The sequence below is a fragment of the Watersipora subatra genome, chromosome 1, assembly GCF_963576615.1.
Source record: "Watersipora subatra chromosome 1, tzWatSuba1.1, whole genome shotgun sequence".
Lineage (NCBI taxonomy): Eukaryota > Metazoa > Bryozoa > Gymnolaemata > Cheilostomatida > Watersiporidae > Watersipora > Watersipora subatra.
The window spans coordinates 28,963,033-28,980,818 of NC_088708.1; the positions used below are offsets into that span (position 1 = coordinate 28,963,033).

General features: G+C 36.1%; 2 protein-coding genes across 3 annotated transcripts; both read right to left on the reverse strand.

The window, feature by feature from the left end:
- Window positions 1-3,363: 3,363 nt before the first annotated feature.
- LOC137392063 (ketimine reductase mu-crystallin-like) lies at window positions 3,364-10,372 on the reverse strand. 2 transcript variants are annotated; one of them, XM_068078686.1, is made up of 7 exons: window positions 10,293-10,372; window positions 9,850-9,912; window positions 9,168-9,275; window positions 7,492-7,669; window positions 5,519-5,640; window positions 4,437-4,521; window positions 3,364-4,066 (listed from the first exon to the last, which is right to left on the reverse strand). In XM_068078686.1, exons 2-7 carry the CDS (start codon window positions 9,883-9,885, stop codon window positions 3,978-3,980), a joined length of 618 nt encoding a protein of 205 aa, XP_067934787.1. In that variant the 5' UTR covers window positions 9,886-9,912; window positions 10,293-10,372; the 3' UTR covers window positions 3,364-3,977. The 2 variants fall into 2 exon arrangements, with proteins under 2 accessions (XP_067934787.1, XP_067934779.1); XM_068078678.1 differs by lacking the exon at window positions 10,293-10,372 and adding an exon at window positions 10,039-10,177.
- Window positions 10,019-15,885, reverse strand: LOC137385892 (uncharacterized). The gene is made up of 4 exons (XM_068072492.1): window positions 14,966-15,885; window positions 11,843-13,894; window positions 10,293-10,481; window positions 10,019-10,193 (listed from the first exon to the last, which is right to left on the reverse strand). Exons 1-4 carry the CDS (start codon window positions 15,883-15,885, stop codon window positions 10,019-10,021), a joined length of 3,336 nt encoding a protein of 1,111 aa, XP_067928593.1.
- Window positions 15,886-17,786: the final 1,901 nt, after the last annotated feature.

Below are 17,786 nucleotides of genomic sequence, written 5' to 3' on the forward strand. Positions count from 1 at the left end.
ATCTATCCTCTTATTTGACAAAGTGAGGCATTCTCTTTAAAACCTCTAAAAATACCACCAACTGCGGCATTAACAAGCTATTTTCACTGATTAATTCAGCTTCGTTACATCATAGCTATATAAAGCCTGAGAAAATTATACAATTTCTATGAAAGCAAATTTGTTTTTGCTACTTTAAGAGAGTTTTTTAGTCTATCGTGTACATGCATATACACCAGGTGTCCCACCTTCTATTATTTGATATCTACAGCAAATCCATTGTCTTTCCAGTACCGACATTTTGGCTTCTTTAATGCCTTTTCTTCATCATTAACTTCGTACTATGCTGCAATTGGCCAATCTTACCTAGTTGACACAACAACTAACAGCGTGATAGATTTTAAATATTTAATGGACCAACCAGTTTTCCTATTTGGAAAGTAAACCAGTCTATCAGTTAAAGCATGGTAAATATGCTTGTAATCTTATACGAAAAGGATGAAATATTTCTTTCGAATCTCTCGTTCTCATCGAGATGAGCGCGATACAGCTTGTCACATTTCTAACAGAATATTATATTTTTACTCCGCAAACGATCACTTCAAAATTTGACTTACAGGTTTGAACATTGAAAACATTATAAACTAACAGGAACAATACATTGCATAAGGCATGCTGCGTCGGCCAATGAAGGAATGCATAACATTCTGCATATGTGAAGGTGAGCAATCAATTGGCAAGTGAGAACTTTATAGCTTTTAAGAGTACTTTATTGAAGCCTGGTGCAGCACTCCTTACTCAATTTCATTGTCACACTCCCCCCCCCCTCCATTCTTGATGCTTGCAATCCCGCAGCCCCTTGCTTTGAATGAAACAAAAAAGGCTCTAAACATAATGAACCACAGGCATATATGGAATATATGAAAATGATATGTTATTTGAAGGTCATTCTAAGAAGAGTAACATTTTCCCACCTCAGCAACATACAAAAAAGTAACTCGTTTTATGACTTTTGACTGTTTTCTTGTCTTCTCTGCTCTTATCTGATCAAAATGTGGCTCCTTGTGGGTATGTGATACGCGCAGATCATTTTCAGGATTGATCGCTTTACGATATTTATTTTTGATCTATGGAGAAGATGAAAATCTGTCACATAGACAAGTTGTTGCAACGACGAATACACACACCTATTAGGGTTATGAGCACACCTATTCGGGAAGCCCTGGTTTAGTGTTGCAATAAATCATCAAGTTTGGCAGTTCAAAAACCAGTATATTTAATGTTAAAATATCAATGTCAGCACGGTTGTATCATTTAAAATCTTTTATGGCGGAAAAAAGTTGTCATGGTTTCTCCAGTAAATATGTATGTAATATATTTACTGATTCTAGCTGTTCAGTACTGTGCCTATTCGAACCGCAGAAAAATATGCATGTTTAAAAATGACATATATCTGTATCACTACTCAATCTTTGGTCGTAGCCTGTAAAGTAAATGCATATGAAGATAACCAGACTCAACATTAAACAAGTCAGTGGAGTAACAATGAGTTCGAAGTCAATATAGTAAAGAAAACAGCATTAATCACTAGCAATTTGTTTTACGCTGCCGCTATCTATATAGGCAGCGATGACTTACTATTAATAGTGTACTATTAATAGTATACTATTAATTAATAATAATTGCATAAAATTATGCCTGAAATATTTGTTTTTGTTGGCCTTTGAGATGTTGATTACATATGATGTTGATTACACATGATGTTGATTACATATGATGTTGATTACATATGATGTTGATTACATATGATGTTGATTACATATGATGTTGATTACATATGATGTTGATTACATATGATGTTGATTACACATGATGTTGATTACATATGATGTTGATTACACATGATGTTGATTACATATGATGTTGATTACATATGATGTTGATTACATATGATGTTGATTACATATGATGTTGATTACATATGATGTTGATTACATATGATGTTGATTACATATGATGTTGATTACACATGATGTTGATTACATATGATGTTGATTACACATGATGTTGATTACATATGATGTTGATTACATATGATGTTGATTACACATGATGTTGATTACATATGATGTTGATTACACATGATGTTGATTACATATGATGTTGATTACATATGATGTTGATTACATATGATGTTGATTACACATGATGTTGATTACATATGATGTTGATTACACATGATGTTGATTACATATGATGTTGATTACATATGATGTTGATTACATATGATGTTGATTACATATGATGTTGATTACATATGATGTTGATTACACATGATGTTGATTACATATGATGTTGATTACATATGATGTTGATTACATATGATGTTGATTACATATGATGTTGATTACATATGATGTTGATTACACATGATGTTGATTACATATGATGTTGATTACATATGATGTTGATTACACATGATGTTGATTACATATGATGTTGATTACATATGATGTTGATTACATATGATGTTGATTACATATGATGTTGATTACATATGATGTTGATTACACATGATGTTGATTACATATGATGTTGATTACATATGATGTTGATTACATATGATGTTGATTACATATGATGTTGATTACACATGATGTTGATTACACATGATGTTGATTACATATGATGTTGATTACATATGATGTTGATTACACATGGTTACATACTGACAGTCCCAGCTTTTTTACACGCACTCTCAGCAAATGGTCCTGTTGAAGTTGTATAACAATTTTTTGCATGTTTTTGAAGCTTTCGATTTTCCGCTTCATTCTAACCGTGAGCCAATGTGGCTCTTATTCACTTCCTGCTAATTGCTTAAAATGACAGACAAAATAATTGACATTCTAATAAGTAAAGACAACTCCAAACCAAACTTATAAAAACGACTTGGCCTTACAGACTTTCCAACACTGTCTACAAATAAGTAATGTTTTAGATCTTTTTTCCCATGATCCAAACTTGAGATATCAAAACTTGAGGCGTCCAACCCTTCACCGGTAGCATACCTACATACCCCAGCATGAGCAGGATGATTTTGGGTTTCTGAGATGTACAGTATATCAAATATATAGAAAATTTTGGATTGACATCACTGATGGCTGAAGCAAAGTTTTACCATAGCTCGGCATTAAATATAGTACCTTACATTATGTTAAGTTGTCTTCCATTTAGAATGCAAGTAGCATGACCCAATTTATTATAGGCCGCTTTTCAGTAGATACAAATTATAGTGGTTCATATTAAAACAACATTGTTGTCATTCAAAGGATTGCATTACACCACTGTAGGAAGCAACCAGCAATAAAAATATGTAAATTTACACAGATTATAATTGTACTTTAGAAGTAGAGCAGGAAAAATTAAAGAGAAAGGGTATGTGCCACTCTATTGTCTACTACCCAAGTATTGTGATACAACATTTAAAATAAGAAATAGTTTAATTATGCATAACTTAAATACAAAACATTAGGATAGAGTATTTTCATTATACTTTATTGCACTTTGCATATGAAGTATGTAGCATATGTAACTATCTCATCAGTAATTCTCAGAAACAGTTGTACATTTCAAACTGTACTTATAGCAGGGTTTCCTATACCGTAGTATTTGATGCTTATCTATAGTTAATTTGCAAATGTTAGTCTACTAACATCAAGTAGACATTCAATAGAATGATTCGTTTGAGCTTTGGGTATTTGTAGCATAAATATATGTTTAGATGAGCTGCTGCGATTTCCTACATGAATCCGTTTACCGGCCCACACGTCTATTAATTTGACATACTCGATAATTTCTTAGCCTGTGCTACACTAGTAACCTTTCCTTATCTTATTTTTCCTTATCTAAGCAATATTGCTAACATAAAGCATATGAAATACAAAAGCAAAAGTCACAAAACTAAATACAGGGTGGGCCAGGGAGAAATCTTAAGAGTATTAGGATTTGTGTTCTCCTGTTGCATTCTCATTGGCCATATGAGTGTCATACACCAACTTGGCAGCAACAGCATCCTCGATGCCAAGACCTACAAGCAATGTGAATTGATTTTTAGTTACTTTAACTGCAGTGACAGCCCATACTATAAACATACATTATGCTTATAAATAATACGTATCACCTATTTGTTTTGCTTCAAGGTAGAATTTATAAATAGAATGATTGTTATTAAGATTAACTATGGGGACATAGTAATATTACCGGTAATTGTTGTAAAAATCATTATTACTAAAGGATGGAAAGTTATAATCTTCAATAATACATATAAAATACAGCAGAGCCTGCCGACATTTTGATAGATTTATAAAACATACATTAAATCAACTAGTCTGCAAACTCAGGCAAACATGTCAGGCACCTGTTGAATGATCTCTGCAATAGAGAGGCAAGTAACATACCAAGTGACTTGAATACTGTAAATTTGTCTCTTTTAACAGGCTTTGACTTGTTGATAACTTCTCCAATCTCAGCATAAACTTCAGCCTATAAAAATGACAGTATGCAAAAGTGGCTGACTGCCATTCGGAATGACATCATACGACAGTTACTGGGTGTGAAAATGACAGTATGTCAAGTTGGTTGAGAAATTAAGCAGAGGGGATAGCGTGTGAGATGAACAACCAGTGATTGAGATAGCCGCTAAGTGGACAGCATGTGACTTGGACAATATGGAAAACAGACAGCATATGAAGGAGACAACATGTGAAGGAGACAGCATGTGAAGGAGACAGCATGGGAAAGAGACAGCATGTGAAGGAGACAGAATGTGAAGGAGACAGAATGTGAAGGAGACAGAATGTGAAGGAGACAGAATGTGAAGGAGACAGCATGGGAAAGAGACAGCATGTGAAGGAGACAGAATGTGAAAGAGACAGAATGTGAAGGAGACAGAATGTGAAAGCGACAGAATGCGAAAGAGAGAGAATGTGAAGGAGACAGAATGTGGAAAAGACAGCATAAAAAGATCAGAGCAAACAAAGAAGACCGTGTGTGCAGTGAACAGCATGTCGAGCAAAAACAGCATTCAAAGTGTACAGCAAATGAAGGAGGCAGCATGTAATTTGTGCAGAATATGACATGTGTAAAATATGTGGTGGCAACATATGAAGGGAATAGTATGGGAAGGCACAGCATATGAAAGGAACAGCACGCGAAGTAAACAGCACACAAAGACGGCAGCATATAAAATAAACAGCACACAAAGCAGGCAACATATGAAGTGAACAATTCCTAGATAGCCAGCATGTTAAGGGAATAACCTGTGAGGGAGACAACCTGTAAGGGAGACAACCTGTAAGGGAGACAACCTGTAAGGAAATAGTGTGCCAAAAAAATAACTTAACGAAGTGGTGGCATATGTGTGACAAGCTGAACCAGTGACATCATGTAAAGAAGAATGGCAGGTGTAAATCAGAATATGGGACTCGTAAAGTATTAAACAAATGCCAAATTAACAAATATGTAAAAAAGCTACTCTTACATTAGACATGATAACGTCACCAGACTCCTTAAGAGCTGCTGCCCGACTGTCAACATATACAGCTGAACATTGCATGAGTTCTGGGTCAATCTCTTGCCAGTTGCTTCTGCATGCTTCAACAGCTAGAAAGGGTAGATCAAACAAAATGGAGTGGAAGAGGTATTTTGGATAAATTCTGGGCAACTAACATTTTAGAACAAAACATTGTTCTGAACACCTATAATCAATCAATGCATTAATTATTGTTAATTATTGATGATATGGCACTGTAACCCTTTTGTTAATCAAGTAAATGTTACATTCCGTCCACACAACAAACAGGATACATTAAACATCGACTACAGCAGTAAGCACTGATTTAAAGTAAATTGAGTCAACTCTGGCACAAAAGGTCTATGATAGTTTTTATAAGAAAAACTGACTACCCATCAGCAACCAAACAATAGATGTAACAATAGTGGGTAGGCTGAGCTGTTCATAATATAACACCCTAGATGAATGCCCTGCGTAGCACGGGTAATAAAATAATTACTCAATGAATTTGAGTAACTTAATTTGATAAGCTAGTAAAATCTTTGCCATAATGAGAGCTATGTCAGAAGCTATCAATAAACCTTACATTATACTTAATGATCAAGCGTGCTAGTTAGTAACTCCTAGTGCTTTAAGCATGAGTATTTTAACCGATGTAATGACTAATAGCACGATTAATCCTTGTATCGCAAGTAGCCCGTGTGGCTCATAATGGGTAAGCTCGCTGCCTCCACACTGGAGGTGCTGAGTTGAAATCCAGCATGAAGTATATTTTTGGTTGCTAAGACTTTATCGCTATAACTGGACACATGGAAAACGGACAGACATACACCAGAATCTTTAAACCAACGAATATCTATATGTTCACAAATTTGACAAATTTCATGGCTCAACCCAAATTCTAATTGAGGTAAAAAAACATAGTGAGGTAAGAATTCCTCTTCACTTCAAAGGTTCTATAGTTTTAACCAGTCTGTATTTAGAACTCTAGTTCTATAGTTTTAACCAGTCTGCATGGAGAACTCTAGTTCTATAGTTTTAACCAGTCTGTATGTAGAACTCTAGTTCTATAGTTATAGCCAGTTTGCATGTAGAACTTTAGTTCTATAGTTTTAACCAGTCTGTATGTAGAACTCTAGTTCTATAGTTTTAACCAGTCTGTATGTAGAACTCTAGTTCTATAGTTTTAACCAGTCTGTATGTAGAACTCTAGTTCTATAGTTTTAACCAGTCTGTATGTAGAACTCTAGTTCTATAGTTTTAACCAGTTTGCATGTAGAACTTTAGTTCTATAGTTTTAACCAGTCTGTATGTAGAACTCTAGTTCTATAGTTTTAACCAGTCTGTATTTAGAACTCTAGTTCTATAGTTTTAACCAGTCTGTATGTAGAACTCTAGTTCTATAGTTTTAACCAGTCTGCATGTAGAACTCTAGTTCTATAGTTTTAACCAGTCTGTATGTAGAACTCTAGTTCTATAGTTTTAACCAGTCTGTATGTAGAACTCTAGTTCTATAGTTTTAACCAGTTTGCATGTAGAACTTTAGTTCTATAGTTTTAACCAGTCTGTATGTAGAACTCTAGTTCTATAGTTTTAACCAGTCTGTATGTAGAACTCTAGTTCTATAGTTATAACCAGTTTGCATGTAGAACTTTAATTCTATAGTTTTAACTAGTCTGTATGTAGAACTCTATAAAACAAGGTTTATCTCTAAACAACTCAGCAGCAGTTCAATGAACTTGCTCCTCATATATGATCTGTTTTCTAGTATTTGACTAATTCTGAAGTGACAGGCTAATCCCCACCTACAACAACTGGTTGAACAGCTGTTTTTTGCAAATCTAGAAATAGAGCTCAGAATGAACAACTTTGCTACTTTATAAACGTACCTAATACAGCTGCTGACATGCCGCACAGAACCTAAAGAATGAGTCCCTCACCATTAATATGAGCACCAGGCTTCACCCAAGTTTTCTCCAGTATGGGAGTAGGTGATGATGTAACAGTTACTATTATGTCAGCATCATCAACAGCCTCTTTAACTGTGAGGCATGCAACTCCATCGATCTCCTCAGCACATTTCACAGCTCTTTCCATCGTTCTACTCCACACAGAGACCTTGAATATTTCAGAAATTAACATAAATATTTATAAATATTATTTATATATTACCTATAAATATTTATTTATAAGTAAATATTCATTTATAAATAAATATTCTTGCGTGACAGTGATTTTAGATTAAAAGTGATGGAGCACAAACTACATTTGCAGAAAGAACATGAAATGCTTTCTCCACTAGAACTACGAAATAGGGTAGTAAAGATATAGATATATTCAATGGTCCCAATTTATGTTTTTAGGAAATATAAACACAAGGTAATGACACAAAAGAACAGGTTGTTGTAAACTCAGTGACTAACACAACCACCTTAACCTGACTGACAGATCCCATATCATATTTATAATACCGTGATTTACTGACATTAAGGAAAACTGGCTGATTTTAGTTGAATGAACATATCATTCACGATAACCATTTGCAAAGGATTCACTATGTTTATGTATTCAACTCACATGTATATTCATGTAAAAAAAAAATGCTACTGCCACTCTAGCTTCAGCTGCTACTATACAGTGGTATTAATATGGTGGTTGTCATGCTAGCAGAGTCTTTGACTTTACTGTTAGCTACAAATAATGTTTAGAACGGGGGTTTGGATTTGTGATATAAATAACGATTACCACCAACAGCGAAGGTTACAACAGCTTACCCATGGGTGTCAGAAATAGCTCAAATCCTAACTTATCGATTTGACTTCATCTATGACTAATTCTCAAAATTCAATAAAAAAATGAACTATTTTCTAAAGTTTGCTTGATGCTGATTGGCTGAGGTGAGTATCTAGGTCAAATGTGTGCTAGGTGCCAAAGTGGGGGGTAATACTAAGGCCTCCTAACCTTGGCACACCATAAGTCATGATGATGCACATGTATGTGACAATGTAAGTACCATTGTAATGCAGTAAAGTTATGATAAATGCATTGATATGCACAAAGTGTAAATTCTTTAATTCCATTGAAGAAAGATTTTAAATTATTTAATTCATTATTATGAGCCTGCAACACAGAAGCGAAATTGTCTAAAGCTCTCAAAAGAACCAGGTTTTAGGCGCTCAACCTGCAATTAATAAAATTGGGATTTCTCTCAGATTCTCCAGAATGGGCAACTCCAATTATATTTAAACTCGTTCATGTGTCTGGACTCAAGTCTTTTAGTTCCAAAATTAGAGAAGTGAATATAATTAATTAGAGAATCAGAGTAAATCTGTACACCGCTGACTGCATAAACTCAAGAGTCAAAGATCGGGAAAAATGTGATGCGAACTAGTTGTAAACTCCAACTAAACCAACATCCCAAACTTAGCCAAGCAAAAAAAGTCAACTCAATGAGGTTATTTGCCAAACACCCTACTTCAGACCTACAATGTGCAACTTATGCCCTGTGCAATAAGAATGTACATTGCATACTGAAGTGCTAAACAAGATATCTCCAAAGAACTCTGGACAAAAGAACAAAAAAAATATAAGCATGTCAAGCGCTAAAATAACAAACCTTGGAAATATTAGTGACCACTTTCAGAGCTTGATAGTGAGACAATGCTTGTACCCCTGCACCTAGTAGAGCGAGTTTTATTGGCTTGCTGCAATCTTCCACTATATGCTGTAATAGAGGACACCTCGACATATAGCTGTATAGTGTGGAGATGGGGAGATGTCTGAAGGCATGTATTGACTATGTCTTTACCCATAAACCCGTGAAAATGAACAAAAAAATTGCAAAAGTTAACAAATTCAATTTACAATAGAAGATTACAATAGATTTGCTGCAGCTCATGTAAAGGACTGAACGAATAGTTTTATGAAAGTTGACAGCCCGTGCTACTTTTACCTGGTTCCATCGACTCTGTCCTTTATGATATCTGCCCATTTTCTAATTTGTTGAAATAAAAACTAGCACAAAGAAGTTTAACATAAAAATCTATATAGACAGCTGAGCTTTACACAAGAAAATCATTGTTACCATAGCAAGAAAGAAAGTAAATACAGTTTTTAATTAAATTACCATGAGCCATATTATTAACTTTATTATTTATAGATTTATTTATTTTAATGACACGTTAGTTATTAAATAAAAATTTTCTTTCATTTTAATGTAATTTTATTTCTAAAATTAACTCGATTTAAATCAACTAAATTTTAAAATAAACAAGAAAATGACACAAAGTCAAAGTAACCTTAGTAGCGACGGCTGACGCTGCTCCAGTCCTCATGGCTGTGATCACTTCTCCATCCAATATCTACAAGAATATAAAGATGGTGTTTTACTGCAACAGAACGATGTAAATTTCTCTTCGCACTGCATTTCATTCATTTTCATTTTACAGGCATTCATATAGATTGTGTTTACTTCTGAAGTTGCTTACTAACAGCTTTCAGTTCTCCACAGACCGGTTCATAAAGCAGTATGGTTGCCAGATGTGTTGGCTTTTGGTACTGAACATTGTTGGGAAAGAACGAGACAAGCTTGCACGCAAGAGCATTGTCGGTTGCGCTATATACAGGCATTACTCCAAAGAATCTAAAAGCAGTGGTGTCAAATAAGACTGATGTCTAACATGGTATGGACTACTGAGGCATGATGTATGGAATTAGTGACAGCAGTAAATATGATTCGCACCCTTTTTCGTCTGAACCACCAGGTTTGTCTACTAACACAACAGATCGAACTGGTTGAACAACTCCTCCTTCAGATCCTTTAGAAAAATTTCCAAGCCCAGCTTCCACAGCCAAAATGAGTTTATCCATAGCAAGAAGACTCCGGACTCTCTCCGCACTTATGTTTACAACACTTGCATCCATTTTGAGCCTAAAGGTGAAAACGCAGATTGAGTTTCTTCTGTGATAAGACCTTTCCTATACAAATGACATCTAAAAATAACCATGCGAATTCAGTTGTAGGAAACTAAACTGAAAATCAATTACTAGACTACTTGGAGGAAAATGAGATAGAGAAGTGACAAAAGATGTCAATTTCTGATCTGTCGAAAATGTCATTTTACATGAGCAAAGCAGCACTTAATGTTACCTCGACCCCGTTTGCTATTCAAAATACGGTATTTTAACACTGGACCAAAAACCCTAACTAAGGAAATAAAAACCAAGATAATATGAATGCGTATAAATACAGGCAATAAAAATACTAAATATTGAAAAAAGGTGTTTGAGAAACAAATGGTGAAAAATATGATCACATATAAGTAGTTGAAATTCTGAAGCCTTAAAGATAGCTTTTCTAAAGCCTAGTTCACATTAGCCACCTTTTAAACGTCAAACCGACAGGGAACCGAGGAAACATATTTGTGAAACTTTTGTAAAGGTGTATGATACAAATGGAAACTTTGGCTAGATAAAACCAGTTCAGTCTGCTTGGTCAATAGGAACCATGAAAGGGTACGGGTGTCCAATATGAACTGTGATGGGATGTGATTGTCCAGTGTGAACCATGACTTGGCATAGATGTTTAATGTACAATGTGACTACACATAGGTGTTTGTGTCCAATGTGAACCGTGATGGGGTGAGGATGTCTACTGCAAACTATAATATGGTACGGGTACACAATGTGGATTCTGACGAAATGTGGGTATCCAATGCGAATCATAACGGAATGTGGCTGCCCAATGTGAACTAGGCTTTGAGTTACAATAAAATTACTGGTGAGTGATTATCATAAAGCCAGGAATTGTAATTTTAATAATGTTATATTGTATGAACTGTAATGAACTGTATGCATAGGATGTGTGTAAGCAACTGGCAAACATAGCTAGTCCAAACATAGCTAGCATAACTAATCTTATAATAATAGGATAAGCTGACTCAGCTACTGTAGGGCTGGTAGAGTCATTAGCATTCAGTGTGAGCACACACTGTGACATCTTCCTCTTTTAGTTGTTACAATTCAAACTGCTCTAAAATATCACAAGTCAGACACTTACAGAAAAATAACATATCTGCATAACAGTTTAAAATAATAAAAGTTGATTGCAAAACACAATTGTACAAAATCTGATTCTTGGTAGAAATTGACACTTAGTCCAAAACCACACCAAAAACAAAACATGATTTATTTTTAACTAAAAAGACACAAAATCTGGTGGATGTAGCTTACAATAATTGTCCTAATCAAGAGAAACCTAAACGAGTGGGTGGTTTGGACACTCTTCCCGACCTAGTGACAACTGAGGAAAAGCTTGAACTCATTTGATTAGGATTGGTTGCACCTGTCGATGCAGGAGTGGCGGTGCCACTCTGGTCAACAGAATTGGGAACAACAGCTAACTGACTTTGCTGAGCAGACTGGACCGGAACCAAAGTTTTATCAGAATTAGTACTTTCAACCAGTTTCTGTTGTTTATCAAGGTTATCATTAATCAAGGTTCTATCAGAATTAGTACTTTCAACGAGCCTCTGTTGTTTATCAATGTGATCATTAATCGAGGTTTTATTATAGGCATGAGAAGATCGGTTAGGTCTAAGAGATTTTATGTTGCGCCTGAAAACTTTGCCATCCGATAATTTGATGTAGTAACTTCGAGGCGTTTCCGCGTGTTCAACAATAACACCTTCTGCCCACTTTCTATGGCCTAGTTTACACCAAACTTTCATTCCTACGCAATACTCAGTGGGAAGGGTAGCTGTGTTGTTCTGAAAGATAGCTTGTGATTGTCTTTTAACAAAGCGACTGTGTATTTCCCCTAGATGTAGTCCTTGGGGCTTGAGTTGGTGGGGTAGGCAATGTAATTGTCCTCTTAAATTTCGAGCCTGTAGCAAAACTGCCGGAGATGGGAGTTGGTCACCCAATGGAGTTGACCGTAATGTGGCCAAAACATCACACAATGTCTGACCAGATATCAACGCCTTTCTGAGGCTGTTTTTGATGGTTTGATTCATGCGTTCGGCCAACCCGTTAGAGCGTGAATGATAGGGAGAGGAAGTTATGTGTTTAACGTCATTATCCTCAATAAAGCATTTAAATTCATAAGATGTGAAATATGACGCATTGTCACTGACCAAGGTTTCAGGCCGACCAAAGTCGATGAACTGCCTTTTTAATAAATCTATGACTTCTAAAGACCGAGAAGTTTTTAATTGATAGCAGGCTGGCCACTTCGAGTATCGATCTACCGTTACCAAATAATCGTTGCCGTCGAGGTGGAAAATGTCCATACTAACCGATTGCATAGGGTATTCTGGGATATCATATGGTTCAAGGCTATACTGACTGTTTGATCTCATGTATTCTTGACAAACAGAACACGATTCTATCAAATCTCTAATCTGACCTAAATAGCCTGGCCAATAAACTGCACCTTTAGCTCGCTCAGTACATTTACTAACTCCCATGTGACCAGCATGTATTTGGTTCAACACCGTTTTCCTCATTGCTATAGGAATAACAATCTGGGCCCGGCACAGTAACAGGTCATTATGCATTGTTAGATCAGACTTTACATTCCAGTAAGGTTTTAGTGGTTCAAGGCAAGCATGTTTAGTCATTGGCCAACCATGCTTTATGTATGACGCTAGTATCTGCATTGTGGGATCTAGTTTCGTTGCCTGACTCAACTTTTCCTTGAACAGAGGCTGTGTGATAATGCCTGTGGTTATTGAATCAATCTGATCATGATCTAGTGCTTCAAGTTTATTAGCCTCAGCACCGTAGCTAGGAAGAAATGCACGTGACAATGTATCAGCTAAAATTAGGTCTCTACCTGGTTTATGAATTAAAGTGTAATCGTATCCTTGATTGCGTAGTCTCATGCGCATCAATCTAGGGCTAAGCTCATTTAAACCCTTTTTCATTATTCCAATTAGTGGAAGATGGTCTGTTTCTATCATAACATGCTGCCCGTATATGTACTGATGAAACCGCCTCAGACCATATTGAATCGCGAGGTACTCCTTCTCAATTTGCGCATATTTTCTCTGTGTTTCCGTAAGGGAGCAACTGGCATATTCTATTGGTGGGCCTGCATGCATTATTACTGCTCCCATGCCAAACTGACTGGCATCAACTGATAGGGTAACTGGCAATTCTGGATCAAACATTTTTAGCGTTGGGCTAGATGATACGAGGAATTTTAGTTTCTCAAACGCCTGCTCAGCTCCTTCGCTCCAGGACCATTCTACACCTTTTTTAGTTAGCTCGCGCAGTGGGGTGGTAACTTCCGACAGATTCGGACAGAACTTAGCTAGATATGTGGCCATTCCTAAAAGCCTACTGACGTCATCTTTACACTCTGGTTTTGGCATTTTTGTAATTGCCTCCACCTTACGGACATCGGCCCTGATAGTACCATCGCCTATAACGTGACCTAGATATTTCAACTCAGACTGCCTAAAATTGCATTTCGACTCTTTCAATTTCAGATTACAATCCCTGCATCTCTGCAATACCAACTCTAAGATTTTATCGTGCTCGGTTTCAGTCGCTGCATGAATCAACAAATCATCTACGTAGCATTCCACTCCTTCAATATCTTCAAATAATTCCGACACAGTCCGACAAAATATCTCAGGACTAGAGGATATTCCATAAGGCAATCTAAGAAATCGATATCTACCGAATGGAGTGGCAAAAGTCGTCAACAAACTGCTAGCCTCATCTAATTCAATCTGCAAAAATCCTGAGGTTGCATCTAACGTAGTGAATACTCGAGACTTCGAAAGTTTAGCAAATATTTCACTAGCTGTTGGTAATGCGAAGTGTTCGCGTTTTAGATTTTTATTTAACTGTGTAGGGTCTAGACAAATCCTGAGTGACCCGTCAGGTTTCAGTATGTTTACTATAGGGTGCACCCAGTCAGTTGCTTGTCTTACTTTAGCTATTGTGCCCTCACTTTCCATAGATTGTAACGTGAACTTTAGTTTATCCCTTAGTCTAAATGGGACCCTCCTAGCACTTTGTATAACAGGCTGAGCGTTTTCTTTTAGTTGCAAAGCATGCTTACATGGCAACCTGCCAAGACCATTGAACACATCAGTGAATTTTTTAGCTACCTTATCTGTGACAGAATCAGCCCTATCAACCAACCCAAGCTCAATGCAACTGGGCAGCCCCAATAAAGTTGCCATGTTTGTATCAGTTTTTACGACTATAAACCCCACTGTATGATACTTATTGCTAACATCCACCAGTAACATAACCTTGCCTAATACATCAAGTGCATGTCCACTAAAAGACACTAATGATCTAGCATGCTTGACAATTGTCACCTGACTATTTACGCTGGCTAGTACAGTCTGTGAAATTACATTACATGATGCTCCCGTATCCACTTTTAATCGTAACGGCTTACCATTGCACTTAGCATTGATTGTCCATTCTCTTCCGTCATTGATGGCAAATGCAATGTCTCCGGTATTAACGTTGTCAGGTTCCGATACCTCATTGGCAGTGTTGTTGCTGTTATCTCGTGAAGATAAGCATGCAGTGGAAAAGTGATTTTTACGGGAACATTTCCTGCACACCTTTCCGTAAGCTGGGCATCTCCCTCGTTGATGTTCCATAGCACAGTATTTACAGTTCTTTATCGTTTGTAACAGTCCAGTTCTATATTTTCTATCCGATAGTAGGTTTGGGCTCTTGCTCTCTGACATGGATACTTTCTGTTGAGGGGGTACGACACTTCGTATGGCATTAACACCATCTGTCGCGTGGTTCATTTCTCTGAGGTATTGCGTGGTAGCCTCTTTACGTTGGCATACTGAGATAACCTCCTGTAATGTAGGATTGCCTGGCAAGTTGAATATATCCTCACGAACCAACTTGGACGATATACCTGCTACAATTCGATCTACTAGCGCTTTGTCTTTCTCATCAGCATGGAATTCACAAGTTGTGATGAGGTCTCGAAGTGCTGTCACAAAGCTTTCGAATGGCTCGCCTTGCTTCTGAACTCTGCTGTGAAATTTGAATCGCTCAAAGACTGTCTTTACCTGAGGGTTGAAGTGTTCAGTGAAAGCTTTCTTTACTTCTGCAATGTCTTTTCGATCAGCTATGTTCAGTGTTCGAAATATTTCTTGGCCTTGTGCGCCAAGCAGTGTCAATAAAGTCGCTACTTGTATTTCTCCATCCTTTTTAGTCTTTTCTGTTGCTATCATGTAAAAATCATATTGCTCGAGCCATGCTTTCCAACTTCTACTAGTCTCGCTGGGATTGTCTGTAGAATTTACAAAACTTGCCGGCGGCTTGAGCCCTCCTTCTGCCATGTTTTCTTTTTGTTCTCCTCAAAAATCCCGTCCTGACACCATATCATAAAGCCAGGAATTGTAATTTTAATAATGTTATATTGTATGAACTGTAATGAACTGTATGCATAGGATGTGTGTAAGCAACTGGCAAACATAGCTAGTCCAAACATAGCTAGCATAACTAATCTTATAATAATAGGATAAGCTGACTCAGCTACTGTAGGGCTGGTAGAGTCATTAGCATTCAGTGTGAGCACACACTGTGACAGTGATATTGTAAAAAAAAGGTCAGTTTCCATTATTAGTATCAGTTTACCAGGTGTGCATAAGGTCACCCAACTGTTGCCATAACATGATAGAGTTAGCCAAAATAACCAAGGCACAAAAAGCCAATCATTGCTTTGTCAAATCTAAAAAACATACAAACAAGAGAACAATGAGTGGTGTGCATTACGGATTATTTTCCTGTTGCTCAATCCTTTTAAAAGATTACTTTTAGATACAAATAAACTAGCTAGCTCTTAATATTCCCTGCACGCCTAGATTGTAAATGCTTCTACATTTAGCATATATATATATATATATATATATATATATATATATATATATATATATATATATATATATATATATATATATATATATATATATGATTCGATAAAACAGGTCTACATGAACTATAATTTAACTTGAGCCAAAAACAACTTAATAAGTTGACAGTTTGGTATTTGGTATTGAACTATAATAATTATGCAATACACGCACAACCTGTATGAGCAAATACAATTTGTAGCAGTGCTTAGTGAAAACCTCTAACCATAATCTAGGAGATGTGAGCTCATATAAATACAGACAATAAAAATAATAAACACTGGAAAAAAGTCTTTGCTTTATCAAATCTAAAAACAATGTTAAAAACAGATTACAAAAGCCATGATTACCACAATGTAAATGAAAAAAACCTGTTTAAAAATGTACTTATTTATAAAATATCCTTATTTGTTTGCTAATTCCACAAGTGAAAAATGATTAAATGGGTGTTATGACTGAACTATGGCTATGAATTATGGATTGAGTTATGGTTAAACTATAATTGTGTGATAAGTCAGTTAGGTGGCAAGTATGACTGTGCACACCTAAATTGCAAATAACGTTAATCTAGTATTTTAATTTTTGCTCTAATTCAATCCCTAGCGAGTAACAAAGTGCCTTGAGAAGGTTTGAGGAGTGTTACTTTTAAACCTGAAAAAACTTGAGCCATGCATTTTAAAAACTACAAATACGAACCACTCAGTCGTACTTAGTTCAAATCATTCTCTAAGAGACATGAGTGGCATGGTGAGACAGGCAAACACTTGCTAATACGAGTACTTCGTAGCTAAATTTGTCCAGTAACCTACTGACCACTAACTGACATGGCTAATTGATTTTTTAGCCAAATGCTGTCTATCAATAAGCAATATGTTTGTAAACTCTTGTATAATAATTCTTAAAGCAAAACTTGACTGCTCTGAAAGTCATTGTATAATTATTTAGATTATTCCCGTTATTACTTGATAGTGAGACAGTACTTGTACCCCTGCACCTAGTGAAGCGAGTTTTGTTGGCTTGCTGCAACCTTCTACTATATGCTATAATAGAGGACATCTCGACATATAACTATAGAGTGAGTTAATGGGGAGATGTCTGAAGGCATTTATTGACCATGTCTTCACCCATAAACTCGTGAAAATGAAGAAAAAAAATTGCAAAAGTTAATAATTTCATTTTAAAATAGCAGATAAAATTTGCTGCAGCTCATGTAAAAGACTGAACGAATAGTTTTAGGAAAGTTGACAGTCCGTGCTGCTTTTGCCTGGTCCATCTGGTAATATAATATTAATTTATATATGCACTGTCACAAAGCTTGTCTCATTTAT

Coding starts and splice junctions, on each gene's coding strand:
- LOC137392063 (XM_068078686.1), bottom strand. CDS start 9,885: ATGAGGACTGGAGCAGCGTCAGCCGTCGCTACTAAG. Junction 4,522..5,518: donor GTGACGTTATCATGTCTAAT/GTAAGAGTAGCT, acceptor TCATTTTTATAG/GCTGAAGTTTATGCTGAGAT. Junction 4,067..4,436: donor TACAGTATTCAAGTCACTTG/GTATGTTACTTG, acceptor CATTGCTTGTAG/GTCTTGGCATCGAGGATGCT.
- LOC137385892 (XM_068072492.1), bottom strand. CDS start 15,885: ATGGCAGAAGGAGGGCTCAAGCCGCCGGCAAGTTTTGTAAATTCTACA. Junction 13,895..14,965: donor GCTAAGTGCAATGGTAAGCC/GTTACGATTAAA, acceptor AGATGACGTCAG/TAGGCTTTTAGGAATGGCCA. Junction 10,482..11,842: donor TTTTCCTCAGTTGTCACTAG/GTCGGGAAGAGT, acceptor TTTCACCTTTAG/GCTCAAAATGGATGCAAGTG.